General features: G+C 44.7%; 1 protein-coding gene across 3 annotated transcripts in view; it reads right to left on the bottom strand.

The window, feature by feature from the left end:
• Window positions 1-15,494, bottom strand: part of eftud2 (elongation factor Tu GTP binding domain containing 2) — a 69,253-nt gene that overhangs the window by 9,587 nt on the left and 44,172 nt on the right. For all 3 annotated transcript variants that reach the window (XM_085966262.1, XM_085966261.1, XM_085966263.1), the window contains exons 14-23: window positions 15,014-15,149; window positions 14,033-14,160; window positions 13,447-13,640; window positions 11,249-11,360; window positions 10,692-10,832; window positions 4,372-4,473; window positions 4,161-4,243; window positions 2,558-2,644; window positions 1,024-1,150; window positions 78-165 (exon numbers count right to left, since the gene is read on the bottom strand). In XM_085966262.1, the coding sequence (XP_085822388.1) occupies window positions 78-165; window positions 1,024-1,150; window positions 2,558-2,644; window positions 4,161-4,243; window positions 4,372-4,473; window positions 10,692-10,832; window positions 11,249-11,360; window positions 13,447-13,640; window positions 14,033-14,160; window positions 15,014-15,149 (1,198 nt within the window). The remainder of the gene's footprint in view (window positions 1-77; window positions 166-1,023; window positions 1,151-2,557; window positions 2,645-4,160; window positions 4,244-4,371; window positions 4,474-10,691; window positions 10,833-11,248; window positions 11,361-13,446; window positions 13,641-14,032; window positions 14,161-15,013; window positions 15,150-15,494) is intronic.

Raw genomic sequence — 15,494 nt, forward strand, 5'->3', positions numbered from 1 at the left:
TTGTAAAAACAGTTCTACCAATTACTGAAATATCAAACAAGACAACATTGCTTTTATTGCTCCTGGCCAATACATACGCTCATCACAAAGTGGTCCTTCACGAGTTCCCCACTGGAATCCCTGAACAATGCTGTCCTTCACGTAACCTAAAAGCGCTTTATCCACCTATAATTGGATCAATTAAAAAAAAATTAAGCAGAAGGCAAGTCTAGCGCGGGCCCATTATTTAAGTTAAAAAGTTGAAGGAAAAATGTGAACTTAATACAATTTTGCCAGCTCCAGAAACTGTTTTTTGTCTTCAGAAGTGCTCACCACCATCAGCTGCCTTGCTAGCCACCTAATGGGCTCATCATGTCCAACCCAGGAGCATCTTTAATGCTGGATTTTAACTGGAAGGCACAAGAGCCTCGACACTTTATTACCAGTGAAGCACTGCTGTGTAATCAGTCAATAGTAAAGTTTCCAGCTCTCGGCTTTGGAATACCCTTTGATCAGTACCTAGATGCTATAAAATCCCTTCCATGACCATCTGTGGGTTATGTGATCCAAGTAACAGAACAATATCAGTTCATAATTTATCCAAACCCAGACTATGTAATGTTATTGTAAATTCAACAACCAAACATGCAAGTTTTGGAAAGTGAAATCCCAGAGTGAATTGAATGGTTAGAACTCAATCTCACAGCTCAGATAATGTTCAGAAAATGAGGTGTGCCACTGAATACCTTCCAAAGTACAAATGTGAACAATGCGCACATAAAAATACACCTTAAAATATATTGATAGGGAAGGCTGTGGAAGTCACTCAAAATGTAATTTGTGTACAATAGGTGGGGATAGAAAGTCATATGGCACACTTGAATTTACCTATATCAAACACAACAGTAGGTGTCCGTTAAGTTTTTAGGTTTAAGCATTTTTGCACACTGAACTTTTGCAAAACTTGCTCGATTTGTACGAAAATGATTCATGACAAATTAGAGAGAGCGATCATGAAAAGTGTTTTATTTTTTGCACACTTACCTCAGACGGCAATGTATCATCAACCAAAATGTTAGGGCCTGTAGTATCAGGTCCAAAAGCCCAAATGGAACGGGCAGCCAACAAATCCCAATCATACTTGGTCTGGAAAAATTCACCCAGTTTTTTCCTATAGTTTGGCAGACAAAGAAATACACTTCATGACATACTTTCAAGGGCTATATTGCCACATTTAAAATCTGAGGAAAACACAAAAATAAAATTGTGCTTTGTGAACAAATGATGTCAACATATTTCTATCGTCCATTTGAAATAGTTCCAAAGCACATCATAATGTGGTATTTACAAACACACCACATAGCACATTATAAACAATTACCTATTCTCGCTCAATAGGTAATGTTTATACAGAACTCAACAATGACATTTTGAAGAACTGATAGGAGATGTAGAACGAGATCCAAAACCAACCATCCAGCAACCAAAACATTTGAAAAAATATCCTTTAACACACTGCAACCACAGCATCATTTCTGGTGAGGTTTGATAAACCAGTGTCATTCTCCTAACATAAATTCCCCTTTTTAGGCGCCCCCCCAGCCAGGCATCATTCTTGCAACAAGACTAATCAAAAGTACAAAGCGACACAGTCGTGAGGTAAAACTAGAGAACTACAGCCGAGAATAAAGGTAGTTAAGGGGAGGGCCTTAATTGAAGTATATAAACTTTTTATGTTATAGGTAAGGTTAACATTACTTTGGGAAAGTAGGACCAGAAAATATAAATTAAGCTAGTGAAAAATAAACTTAAAAACAGGTATTGGGAAGACCTTGTTTACTTAAAGATTGTTTAAATAATCTTCCAAGCGGGGCAGTGCAAACGAAAACTTTAGGGACAAATTGGATAAACACTCAAAGGAGAAAAATTTGCAAGGATATGGGGAGAGTGGAACTAACTGGGTTGTTCTTTGAAAGAGCCAGCACGATAGGCCGAATTGCCTCCTTCTGTGCTGTGCTATTCTATGACACCCAATAAGTAGTTGGATGTTGCACAGGTAGAATCAGAGTACAGGAAACTTTGTATTATCCGGAGGTTAACTGTCTGGAATGCTCGAGCCACCGGCAAAAATCAGGAGCCGTTTCGTTAGGTTTTTTTTCTTTTCGTTGCTTTTTTCTCAACAGTCAAGCTCTGCAAGGTCTCGCTGAAGCTGTTGCTAAGCTACAGAGACGCTACAGCGACGCTTGCAAGGTACGGCCGACTGTTTAGAAGCTGTTGCTAAGCAACAGGGTTTGTTGCTAGATACGGAGCTCAAAATCTCCGTATGTTTCAACATTAGCGCTGGTTTGTCCGGCAGTTTTGATGGGACGGCAACAGCTCGGTCCCGTCGGTGCCGGATAGCACAAAGTTTCCTGTACTAGGGAAATGAGCTGAATGACCTTTCATGTCCTTGACTTTTCTCATTGCCAAAACTAAAGTGATACACAGTTATGATTGGTTTGTAAATAGCGAGATTAATAACTGAATCACATTCCCACTCAGACATATGTGATAAAATCTGGTATTGTGTATTTCATACCTGTTCCAGGTGATTTGGACCACTTCATTCTCAATGTCTTCTGCCAAACCTTTCTCCAGAGGTTCTGCAATCATCGTGATCTTATTCCTTTCGGAGAGAAAAAAAAAGTTAATGAAGAGAACATGGTTTATGTGTTACGGTGCATACCTTTTTTTTAACCCTACTCTAAACTATTATCTCCTGCACGCTTTTCCTGGTCTCCCTGGATTTGTCACCAGCTGCAGCCAAATGTATAACACGCTCTCAGACTTCCACTAACGCTGCTCCAGGCTAGCTGCTAGGGGGTGAATTACCCAGTACCAAGATGCCATCTGATTTAACTTCCCACAGTAACACTGCTGCGACGGAGTGAGCGCAGAAGTTAACTCGTTGTTCTGTTGAAGTACACTGTGCCATACTTCCAAAAAGATATCTAACGAGGATAAAACATTTAGATCTTCTATATTTACAAAGAGCGAACTGACTCTGTTACAAGATTTTCCTAAAATAGGTTAATTTAAATTTGAGAATCATTAAAGTTATTTTGGAGGTCTTTCAGTTTCTATTTTTAAGCATCAAAACATGGGAAATTGGACCCCAAAATATCCAGGTAAGTTTGGAGAAAAATCAGCATTTATTTGGAACTTGACTGAAGCTTAAGAAAACAAGTAAGGGATTAAAAAAAAAGGCACAGCCAAGCTAAATGACAGCCCACAATTATCTACATAACGCAGAAAGTCAAAGCCTGAGGACATTACTGCGTCCTTCAAAATCAATGCTGTGATCTGCAGTATGTTCTTTGTTGTTCGTTCTCCCTTCTCTTTGTTTGCTGTAATCAGGTATTCTGAATCTCCCTTTAATTGCCTATTTACAGGCAACAGAAGAGAAGAAAGAATGATAAAAGAATGCAGGTGAAAGTACAATTGTTTCCATACACACAAGTGTTAGAGCACAGTCTACACTTTATGGACTGCACTGTTTGAAAGCTGAAGTTGTGCGTGTTATGTGTTATAACAAATTATAAAGCATTACATGGTCCTCGCACAGCTAATGCAGCCAATCTATTAACCCATGATCATTGTTTTAGAAGGTTTGTTGTGGGGAAAACACGTGTAGTCCATTTATACCACCTAATTATTTTAGGTTGCAAAATTTAAGTTGAGTGTATTAACATTTATAAAGCAGTATTCTTAAAAAAAATTACAAATGGCAAAACCTCCCCCTCTATTTTCTACAGAAATCTGGACCCAAAGAAGATGTGCCTGTACAATGTCATTACATCAAGCAATTCACACACTGAGGTGACAAATGCAATGGGCACACACCTCTGGACCTTTAACAAAACAGGAAACATAGGGGGTTTCTGGGGAGAATTCAGGGAAATATGGTGAAAACAGATTTAACAAAAAGCTTTAATGATCCTTATTTATATGTACTGTCAATAACTTCGCAGAGAATATGTGAGTGAACCCTTTACAGAAACAAATTACAAATGTCTCACACACTACCTGTGGATAAAACAAATGATTCACCTGCAGCTTTAAAAGTTAATGGAAGCTGAAAATTGTGGTATTCACAGCAGTGTGATCGCAGGAAGTGATTGCAACTAATGCAAGAAACTCACTTTTTGTTGGGCGTCTCTGCAAAACATTTCAGAGAGGAGGTTTCCACAACAGTTTCACAGAATGTTACTACAGGGTCAGCCACCTGCAAGAGAAAGACAACAGTTACTAAGACAGGGACAATTAATTTTGCATGAAGCATGTACAACTGGTATCAAATATTAGGAACCATACTTCAGCTATGAAATCACAATCTTGGGGAATTTGCATTACCTTTATATCAATTTCAGAATACATCTTCCTAAGGTCATGCATCACACAGTCCAGGTAGAGTTCTCCAGTTCCCAGTATTACATGTTCTCCAGACTCCTCTACCTTTAACAGACAAAACACAGATAAAATGAACAATTATGATGATGATGGGTAAGGAGTTAAGTTGCTCACTTCACCCTTTGATGACAGCAGTAACATTTTTGTTGCCATGGCCTTTATTAAGATACACAGGAAGATTTCCTGTGTGTGCCATGTGTAACACAATTGTAAACCATTAGATATACCACAGATGAGATCCTTCAACCATAGTTTTACACAGACAAATATTACAACAGTCCAGACAATATAACAAATTGTCTGTAGAAAATACTAAGTAGTGACAGAAATTCTCAGGTTCTTACTGATGAGGGCTCAAACCAATTTTATTTTTATTTATCTCTATTAGAAGTTGCAAAATTCCATTTCTTCTTTATATATTTTTTTTCCATTTCTCGCCATCAGCAATGCCACAAGTCAACAAAGTAATGACAGAAGCATCCAGATTCTGACTGATATGGAGAGCAAATTTATGCATCAAAAAACAATTAAGACTATTCAAAGAATAATGGGCATTAAGTGTTTTATGGTTTATAATTTCTCCAAACACTTTAAAAACACAGAAAAACTCACATCCAGTTATACTTACAAATGCTAAAGGATGAAAATTTAAACATAAAGATAAGTCAATACCAAAGCGTCAGCATAGAAACTGCTTGATACAATCCTCACATAAAGGAAAATGTTGCCTTCATCCAATGATTCATAGTAAGTAAACACTCGTGAATGTGGAGGGTATTAATGTAACCAATGCAAATATTGAAAGCTCCTATAAAACAGTGTTCTAACTGCCACCTACTGTATTTCAACACAGTTCCTTGCTTCACCTCTAAGAGCGCTACAAATTCAGCTGCAATCCACAGCCTCTAACCCCTCTGCAACAGTATATGTTTGACGCAGTCTGCACTTTTGTTTCAACAACAACTGCTTGTATTCATATAGCGCCTTTAACACCATAAAATGTCCCAAGCTGCTTCCACAGGAGTGTTATGAAAAAATAAATTTGACACCGTGCCATATAAGGTTAGGTCAGATGAGCAAAAGCTTGGTTAAAGGGGTAGGTCTTAAAGAGCGTCCTAAAGGAGGAAAGAGAAGTGGAGAGGCGGAGAGATTTAGGGGGAGAATTCCAGAGCTTAGAACCTAGGCAGCCGAAGGCACGACCGCCAATGGTGGAGCATTTAAAATCGGTGACAGCATCCGCCAACACAACACGAATTTTCACAAGTATGCTGATGATACCCAGCTCGACCTCTCCTCCACCGTCAACAGGCAATGCATATTTATTATAATTTAACCTCAAACAATTTTAGTTACTTGTTAGGTTGATCAAATGTAATTTGTATTCTTTGTCTCAATTTCAAAAAAAATGTTTGCTTCCTAGGAATACAAATTATCAATAATGTGAATTGTTTTAAAATCTGCACAGTGTTTCATTCATCCAGGAGGTGAAGCCCGTTATATTTAAGCCGTGACCCACCACCTCTTTACTAGGCAATACCTACAGCACATCATTTTCTTGTAAACACTGGCTAAAATGAATAAAGAGCACTTCTGCTTAAACTAAAATATGAAGGCCTAGAAATTCATTATAGCCACTTTTGGGGCGGTAAAGTCGGGCGGCCGCTAAAGTTTGCGCCCGGCGCAAATTCGAGGCCACTTCGCCGATATTCATTAGCTTCGCCTTAAGAGTTTGCTCGAGCGCTAAAACTGGCGATGCACGGCTCTCTTTAGGCGCTAAGCCGGAGGTGCTGAGTGATACCGCCGAGGCCGGGCGCAGCGCAGGTGCGGCCATTTCCAGACACCCTGGCGCCGGCCAGCTCTTAAGGGGGAAGGGTCGACTTGGTCTGCTGCCACGCCCTGCACACTGGAGCCCTCCAGCTAGGCCTGAACACTGCTGCTGGACCCATATAGCGCCTCAAAGTATGGAGAAGGCCCGTGAACGAGCGCAGCGCTTCTCAGAGCTTGATCCGAGGGTGCTGGTTAGCGCTGTGAAGAGACGCCATATTTTGTTCCCAGACAATGGGAGGAAGCCGCCGACCCGCGTCTACCGGAGAGCCTGGAGGCATGTCGCCACCAGGGTGACATCGAACAGAGAGGTCCCCAGGAGCGCGGTACAATGCCGCAAGAAACTAAATGACCTCGCCAGGATTGTCAGGGTGAGTACCCTTTCCAGTGTCCTCCTCATCCTTGCATGTGCACCTCACATTATGGGCAAAGGGACCTGAAAGCCCTAATGGCCAGCCCTCATGCAGCAGCTATGGGTCAGTCATGAACATCAATTGCACATTGTACACTTAACACACTGGCCAGGCTATTCGACCATGGGAGGCAGTGCACACAAGATCAGGGCTACACACTGTACTTAGAGGCCGTCCTTTCTCTTGCAGGCCAAGCTGGCTAATAATAAGAGGAGCCGGACTGTGACCGGGGGAGGCGGACCCCAGATCCAGCCGCTCACTGAGCTGCAACAGCGCGTGGAGTGCATCATGGGTGCCCGGGTGATTGGCCCCGTTGCATCTGGAGATGGTTCTGGGCACCAATGGTAAGGACATCATTTTTTGGACCTCTCTCGTCCCACTTGCGCATCAGATCTACATCCTTTGCCACTGTCCGACCAATGCGCTGAATGCCACCACTCATGCATCCCTCGCTGACGCCCTCTCCTCACTCTAAAGCTACTCTTGTGCCTTCCTGCTTTCAGATGGTGAGGAGGAGGTCCCTGAAGTTGCCAGTGACAGCCCCTCAGAAGAGGAGGAGGAGGAGGAGCAAGAGGAGGGCGGCCCATCAGGGGAACCCTCAACCGCGGCAAGCCATGCCACTGTAGGGGAAGACGTCTTCCCTGGAGGGGAGCGTGGGGGAAGGGTTGGAGGGGAGTCCAATTGCTGGGCCCAGCGGCGTCCAGCAACGCAGGAAGGGTCGGCCAGTTCGGTGGCCTTCTCCCCAGAGGGAGAGTCCGGCCTCCAGTCCGGGGACGGTCAACGCCGAGGAGATGCGCCGCCTCGAGGACATGTCCGCGGACTCGGAGCGCCGGCACACGGAGCTCATGGGGGTAGTGGGACGGATGCCTGAGGCCATGCAGTCCCTGTCTCGGAGTGTCACCGAATTCGGGGCCTCTGTGGCAGCGACTGGCCAGGTGATCAGTGGTGCCGTGCAGTCACTGGCTGCTCTGATGCGGTCACAGAACAGGGCAACACGGGCACTCACTGCTGCCACACTCGCTGTGTCAGCCTGGCATCGCCAGGGCACCCGGCGCGCTGCAGAAGCACAGCGGTCTGTCCCTCGGCAGATTGCTGCGCATGCTGCAGTGCTGGCCTGGCCGAGTGCCAGTGTCTCAGGCGACCAGCGAGCGCCTGCCATCCGCCAGCTTGCCCCCATTGCTCCAGCCGCCACTGCCACTCCCCCAGTGGAGCTGCCACGAGCTGCTGCAGCGACTGATGCTGGCCAGCCACAGCTGCAGCATTCACCAGCCGGCCCCTCGAGGGCCAGACCTCGTCTAGGCCGACCCCCAAGGGCATCTGCCGTCACGACATGTGCCCCTCAGGAGCCTTCCCCCAGCCTTGCAGCAGCCACTGGCCTCACTTTGAGGAGGAGCAGCAGGGCGTCCAGGGGCCGGCAAAGTTTGCAGAGGGCATCGCCCTCGCGGGACACAAAGTAGAGGGTGTGTCCAAATGTTGTGTTTTGTGGAATGGTTGTTTTTTGAAGGCCGAGGATGAGGCCATTTTTATTTACATCTTTGGTTAATCCTCCCCAGGTTGTGGGAGTGACTCATGTGTGTGTGTGTGTGTGTTTTTTGGGGGTTTCGTGTGTTCTTGGTTTTCATGTGGGAAGGGCCCTGAGTTTGTACAATAAACCATTTTATTTATTCACATTGTCCATGTTTGATCTTTGAAGTGTTTGTTGCCTTAACCGGCTGAGGGCTTGCGCAGCGGCTGCAATCATGTTCTTTCATTGGCACAAGCCATTCCCTGACAGGGGGCCTGGAAGTGACGTTCAATAAGCCGCCGACGGGCGGCCCTTGGACCTTCTGCCTCCCTCCTGGGCTGGTACTCCTCGTCCTCCTCCTCCTCATGCTCCTCCTCCTGAGGTGGTGGTCCAACGTGAGGTGGCAGTGCCCGAGTCCTGTGGATAGCCAGGTTGTGCAGCATGCAGCAAACGACGACGAATTGGGAGACTCGCTCCTGCGAATACTGGAGGGCTCCCCCGGAGTGATCCAGACAGCGGAACCGTTGCTTCAGGACGCCGATTGTTTGTTCGATGAGGTTCCTGGTCGCTTGATGGCTCTCGTTGTATGCCTCTTCAGCAGGGGTCGTGGGCGCGCGGAGCGGGGTCATGAGCCAGGTACACAAAGGATAGCCTTTGTCTCCGATAAGCCATCCTCTTGGGTGAGGCTGTGCCTGGAACATGTCAGCCACAGTTGTCTGTCGCAGGATAAAGGCATCGTGGCTGCTACCTGGAAAGCGGGCATTGACAGCTAGGATGCGCTGCCTGTGGTCACACACCAGCTGTACGTTGAGGGAATGGTAGCCCTTCCGGTTGCGGTAATCCTCGGCATGCTCCAGAGGTGCCCGCAAAGCCACATGCGTGCAGTCAATGGCGCCCTGCGCCATGGGGAAGCCCGCTATTCTTGCAAATCCCACTGCACGCTGCTGCTGCTTGTCCAGGGTCATGGGGAAGGAGATGAATTGACGTCTCCTTCTGAAAAGGGCATTGGTCACCTGGCGGATGCAGCAATGCACGGCGAACTGGGAGATGTTAGCGATGTCCCCAGTAGCGGATTGGAAGGAGCCGGTGGCATAGAAGTTGAGAGCCACCGTCACCTTCACTGCCACCGACAGAGACGTCCTGCGCATCAGCTGTGGACGCAGATCTCTGTGAAGCAGCTGGCAGATGTCTGCAACCACCTCCCTTCTGAATCGCAGCCTCCTAACACACTGCGCGGCAGACATGTTGAGATAGGAGAACTGCTGGCGGTATACCCTGGGTGGGTAAGGCCTCACTTGGCGATGCCTGTTGCCCCCTCTGCATCTAGCCAGGGCTGCCACTCTCTCACGGCGTCTGTAAGCCCTTCCGACATAAGGCTGAAACTCAGCGTTGGCACCCAATGCAGCCCCCATAATATGCTGGCAAACACTGAGATCTCAATGAAGGCAAAGAGAATTGCACAGCTCTGGCCTGAAGCCAAAAAGACCTGTCCTAGTGTTGGGCCAAAGCAGTAAGCTCTCTTCCTTGGTCTCTCTCCAAAAATCCATTGCACAAGAGTGAATGCTGCAAAATGGCTACCATTTATAGTGCAGGGTAAGTGCCCTTTAATTTGCGCTCCCCGCGGCCCGCCTCGGCTGTGTACCGTTCCACTTCACAGTCGTTTGTGCGCCGGGCGGCCCTATGGGGCGGCGCGAGTGAAGTTCCGGTTCCGGGCGCACAAAGGGCGTTGCACGACGAAATGACGTCATGATCTGCGCGCGCAGCTGAGCGCGCGCAAAGACTTTGCGCCGGCGCTAAATGTCTACTGAAGTTGGGGCGAGGCGCAGATCGCGCAGCGCCCGGGCGCTAAGCGCCTAGCGCTTGAGATCTGCTCCTCCTAAGGCGCTAACGCCTGGCGCAGCCAACTGAATTTCTAGGCCGAAGAGTTTGGACAGTTAAATGTAGCTTTGAAAGTAGATGGTGTCAGCTGTGGCTCAGTTGGTCGCACTCCCACTTCTGAGACAGAAAGTTGTGGGTTCAAGTCCCACTCCAGAGACTTCAGCACAAAATCTAGGCTGACACTCCCAGTGTTGTATCGTCGGAGGTGCAGTCTTTCGGAAGAGACGTTTGCCCCATCAGGTGGATGCAAAAGATCCAACGGCACTATTTGGAAGAGCAGGGAACTTCTCTCTGGTGTCCTGGCCAATATTTATCCCTCAACCAACATTACGAAAACAGATCATCTGGTCATTTGCTGTTTGTGGGACCTTCCTGTGCACAATTTGGCTGCCACATTCCCTACATTACAACAGTGACTACACTTCAAAAAATACTTCAATGGCTGTAAAGTGCTTTTGGTGTCTGGAGGTCGTAAAAGTGGAGATGAGGTAGAAGGTCAGCCATGATCTTATTGAATGGCGGAGCAGGCTCGAGGGGCTGAATGGCCTACTCCTGTTCCTATTTCTTATGTTATGATATAAATGCAAGTTCTTTCTTCAAGAATATACAAACCTTCTTCTGAGTAATGCTAATTGCATTCATACCTTAGTAGTTAGTGATGGGTAGCTTTTGTTGACCTTTCTTAAGCCGTCCAACATTTTCGGAAGTTCAGATGGATTGACAGGTTCCACAGCTATTTTAATGACTGATGCTGTATTAAACTTGAGAGGCCTGAAGATCTGAGCCTGAAATTAGAAACCACCACACAGTCCCTCCATCAGTCAGGCAGAAAAACCCACGTTAATGTTTGAAACAGAGAAACTTGGCACACCACAGCAAGGTCAGATTTCTGCCCAGAAAACAACGTAAATACAGTTTACGCCATTTCTATGGTGTTTCTGCGGCTCTTCTGCCAAGTTTACAGTGAACGATCGGGAGAACCTCCACAGAAATTTACCGCCATTGTGTCGTCTGCCAGGGCACTGTTTTTTTTTTAAAAACAGATATTTACCAACATCCGTGAATTTTAAGCAATTATCTAACAGATCAGTGGCAATGTGGACACTAGTAAATTGTAACAGGTATATCCTGCCTTTTTGGTCATGAGATCTATAAAAACAATTAAACCACTTTATTTTCAAATGGCGCTAAAATGTTTTACCTCATCATTGCCTCTTGGTTCTGTGATCGTAGCTGTCTTTACGATGGGTTGGTCCACTCCTTCTATGAGCACCCAGTTACCAGCTGGAACTCTGTTAACCTCTATATGATACCTTAAAGGATAAATCGCAACATTTTTAGGTCAGAAAAAAATTACAGTAAGGGATTCAATAATGTTAACCGTTTCATTATACAGATTGACCGAGGAACAGTGGCAAATGGAATTCAATCTGGAGAAGTGTGAGGTAATGCATTTGAGGAGGGCTAACAAGGCAAGGAATACACTATAAATGGTAGGACAGTGAGAAGTGCAGAAGATCAGAGGGACCTTGGAGTTCATATTCACAGATTCCTGAAGGTAGCAGGACAGGTGGTTAAGAAGGCATACGGGATACTTGCCTTTATTAGCCGAGGCATAGAATATAAGAGCAGGGAGGTTATGCTTGAACTGTATAAAACACTAGTTAGGCCGCAGCTAGAGTACTGCGTGCAGTTCTAGTCACCACATTACAGGAAGGATGTGATTGCACTAGAGGAGGTGCAGAGGAGATTTACGAGGATGTTGCCTGGGCTGGTGAAATTTAGCTATGAGGAAAGATTGGATAGGCTGGGGTAGTTTTCTTTGGAACAGAGGAGGTTGAGGGGAGACCTAATTGAGGTGTATAAAGTTATGAGGGGCCTAGGTAGAGTGGATAGGAAGGACCTACTTCCCTTAGCAGAAGAGTCAATAACCAGGGGGCATAGATTTCAAGTAATTGGCCAGAGGTTTAGAGGAGATTTTTTTTCACCCAGAGGGTGGTGGGGGTCTGGAACTCACTGCCTGAAAGGGTGGTAGAGCAGGAGACCCTCATCACATTTAAAAAGTACTTGGATATGCACTTGAAGTGCCGTAACCTACAGGGCTACGGACCAAGTGCTGGAAAGTGGGATTAGGGTGGAGAGCTCTTTGTCGGCTGGCACGGACAAGATGGGCGGAATGGCCTCCTTCAGTGCTGTAAATTTCTATGATTCTATGAATCCTTTTTCTATTTATTAAAAATAGATACGTTAACAAATGTTCCAGAATTTCAACTAATAACTTGTGCAATTATGTTGCTGAATAGTATGCGAATTATAACCGTGGTCAGCTTAGCATACTGGAGCACTGAAATCCTGTGCTGCATGACGTAAGAAAACTACTAGGCACTTGGTCTAAGCATTAAACAAAGCTTTAATCAACTGTTTTACAACATGGAGGTCTAGTTGTGTCCTTCACTAGTTCCTGTTAAAGAATGTCCTGAGCAAGCTGGGCCCATGCCCGAGTATTTATACTCTCCCTGGACAGCGCCACCAGCAGGCCGCCCAGTATTATTTCATAAGTCAATGACAAGATTCATGTCACTGTACATTAAGAACATAGTTTAGTGCCCATGGCTGCCCAGAAGTGTTCCCAATCCTGGCCAAGCCACCAAAGGGAGGTATAGTTGAGCCCAGCATTTCCAGTGAGTAAACTTATGCCACTCAGTCAATTCCCAATACAGGTAGTTGGTTCAGAATGGAATTAGCAAAGATCTGGTCACTGTGGCGTCTTCTCAGTGAGGGAATGTTGGATTGCATGGAGAATGGACAGGAAGAGCAAGAAAAGGATAACTTGTAAAATGTTCAGGAAGGGAAAACAGAATCAAAGTAAAATTAAAACTTAGTCTATGGCAATGATTCCCATGTGTCAAATCACAGATCTGTTCGTGTGACAAGACCCTTGTGGGAGTCAGTTTTCTGGCTATAGGGAGGAAGGAAAAGACAATTTGAGTGCCAATCACCCTGGCCTCTCAAATACCCAATAGCTTTCTATACGGGAGCCAATCTGCAACCCATCCAGTGTGTCAGGGAAAATGAGAACTTGAGAGAAATAGGTAAAGCACAGACAAATAAAATCAAAACAACAAAAAGTTAACTGATTTAGCTTTACTACCCTTATTAAGGGAAGCAAGTTAGATAACTTGCAAGAGCACTGGTTAATTCTTGAAATTTGTCTAGTTTCTACAGATCCCTTATAGTCACCATACATCACATATCGGTCTTTTTTTTATTTTTATAAAGAGGGCAGGGGAAAAAGTTAATCATTTATCTGTTCTTACTGCAACAGTGATGTTAGCATTATTATCCATTTAGTTCAAATTCCTATCCAATCTGATTGGTAGAAACATCCCTAATAGGCACCTTGCAACTGAAATCCAGAGCCTGCCCACTGTGCAGATTTGTGAATCTTCCTCATCCTCCAGTGTGTAGTTCTCTCCAAGTACTTTCACTGGCTGCCCTGCATGGATAGTTCCACTCAACACCCTGCCAAATGCATGGAACTGTACACCATCCTCCGTACTGTACATCTTAGTAGTGTGGCACATCAGAGGGCCCTGTGCAATCACAAAAATACAAGAATTATACACAAGAGTTTCACAGTTGTAGTAGGTTAGTGTAATATGACCAATATGGAACATCTGCCAACTAAACAAGAACGGTTAATCTTTTAATAGAACAAAGCAGATGAAACATTGCCAATAAAATCTCTTTTTACTTCAATTCCCAATCTTTCACATGAGCGGGCAATAAATATTAGAGGGGAAATCCTTGGTTGTCCCTGGCATCTTCCGGTGGTCAGTTAAATGGGTCATTGGTGACAGTATGGGATGAGGTTGTTGGCCCACCCTCATGGCTGCAGAATCAACAGGTTAGATGGACCAAATATATAGGATACATGAAAGTAAAAGCTTTCAGAAGGAAATTTAAAATAAACCACTTTACTTACATCAGGATCACACTCTAGCATCGTCTCGCCAAGATCCAAATCCAGGCTGCCGGCGTATGTATGTTCGATTTTAATCCTTGCACCAGACTGCGGAGATGGGATATGCTGCACACACATATCCACCAACCCTGTAGAAAAGTTACATTGGGTATTGAGGCTCATTAGCAACAGGAAATCTTGTACACAGTCTCTTCCAAAACTACAGCAATGCTATTTCCACACTTTAATAGAATGCTATAAATCCATCAGATGATAGCTGGTCTGAAAATGAGAATCTATTTGTTTATTTGAACACGCAGGTTCCAATAAACAGAATAGGTGGGTAAATGTAATTCTGTAAATCCTTTAGAGAGTACAAATTACTTTTTTAGAAACTCACTTTATACAGGATTCCCACCCTACTGCCACAATAATCTGTAGTGCAACACAAATTTTAATTGTGGCATGATGGCCAATGTCGTTATGGCTAACCAATGATACAAAATACATCTGAACTACAGCAGTTAATAAGCTTGTAAAGATTAGGCACTATAACGTCTACATTTGGAAATGTTGGAAAATTAACCGAGCAATAATTTACATCTTTCTAGCTTATATTTCCCATGGTGTTGTTCATGGGTAGTCTAGGATTTTCTGCACATTCATGTTTAGCTATTAACCCTAGCATGTCCCTTTAAGGCACCACCTGCTTACTCTTCCATGAGTTGTGGAAACTCACAAGGGTACAAAACAAAACACTAATAGCCTTTTACATATAAATGTAAACTGACTGAGGGAAATATTACAAGAACATGGCTACTCTTGTTCAAATTATAAATACCGGTTTCATCTACTTTATGCAGATTTCCCTTCCCCAATTTCCCACTCCCCTCTAAATACACCGGCTCATGTAATTTTAATTGCACACCTAGCACATTTTTTTTTCAATGTGACAAGAAATGCACAACAGGTCTTGTCTGAAACAGCTGACTATTAAATTACCTGTAAAGTCACCAAAGAATTTCTTGCAGACAAGTCGGAGCAAGGGCCTGATGTTCAGCTTTAATTCTTCCTTTGTTAAGTGAATACCAAGTTCATCCAACGTGCGTGGTAGTGTAGTGTCTACATCACCAACAACCTGTGCATCACATGTAAACAGCTTTACTACGCTTCTCAGCAGATTTAAAATCGACATTCTTGCTCTATAACTTTGAAGAACATTTTACAGGAAACTTTTTTTTAATCCAGCACCGACGGGACCGACATGGTGCCGGTTCATCAAAAATTCCGGATAACCGGTTCATCAAAAATTCCGGATAACCGAGAGCTATAGTAAAAGATACGGAGAGCTAAGAGCTCCGTATAAAACAACAAACCCTGTTGCTTAGCAACAGGTGCAGAACAATGGCCACAAGTTCCAAGCGTCTCTGTAGCTTAGCAACAGCTGTAGCCACACCCGATTGCACAGCAACAGATCGAGGAA

The sequence above is a fragment of the Somniosus microcephalus genome, chromosome 24 (assembly GCF_052327205.1).
Source record: "Somniosus microcephalus isolate GS21.2 chromosome 24, FLI_Smic_1.0, whole genome shotgun sequence".
NCBI lineage: Eukaryota > Metazoa > Chordata > Chondrichthyes > Squaliformes > Somniosidae > Somniosus > Somniosus microcephalus.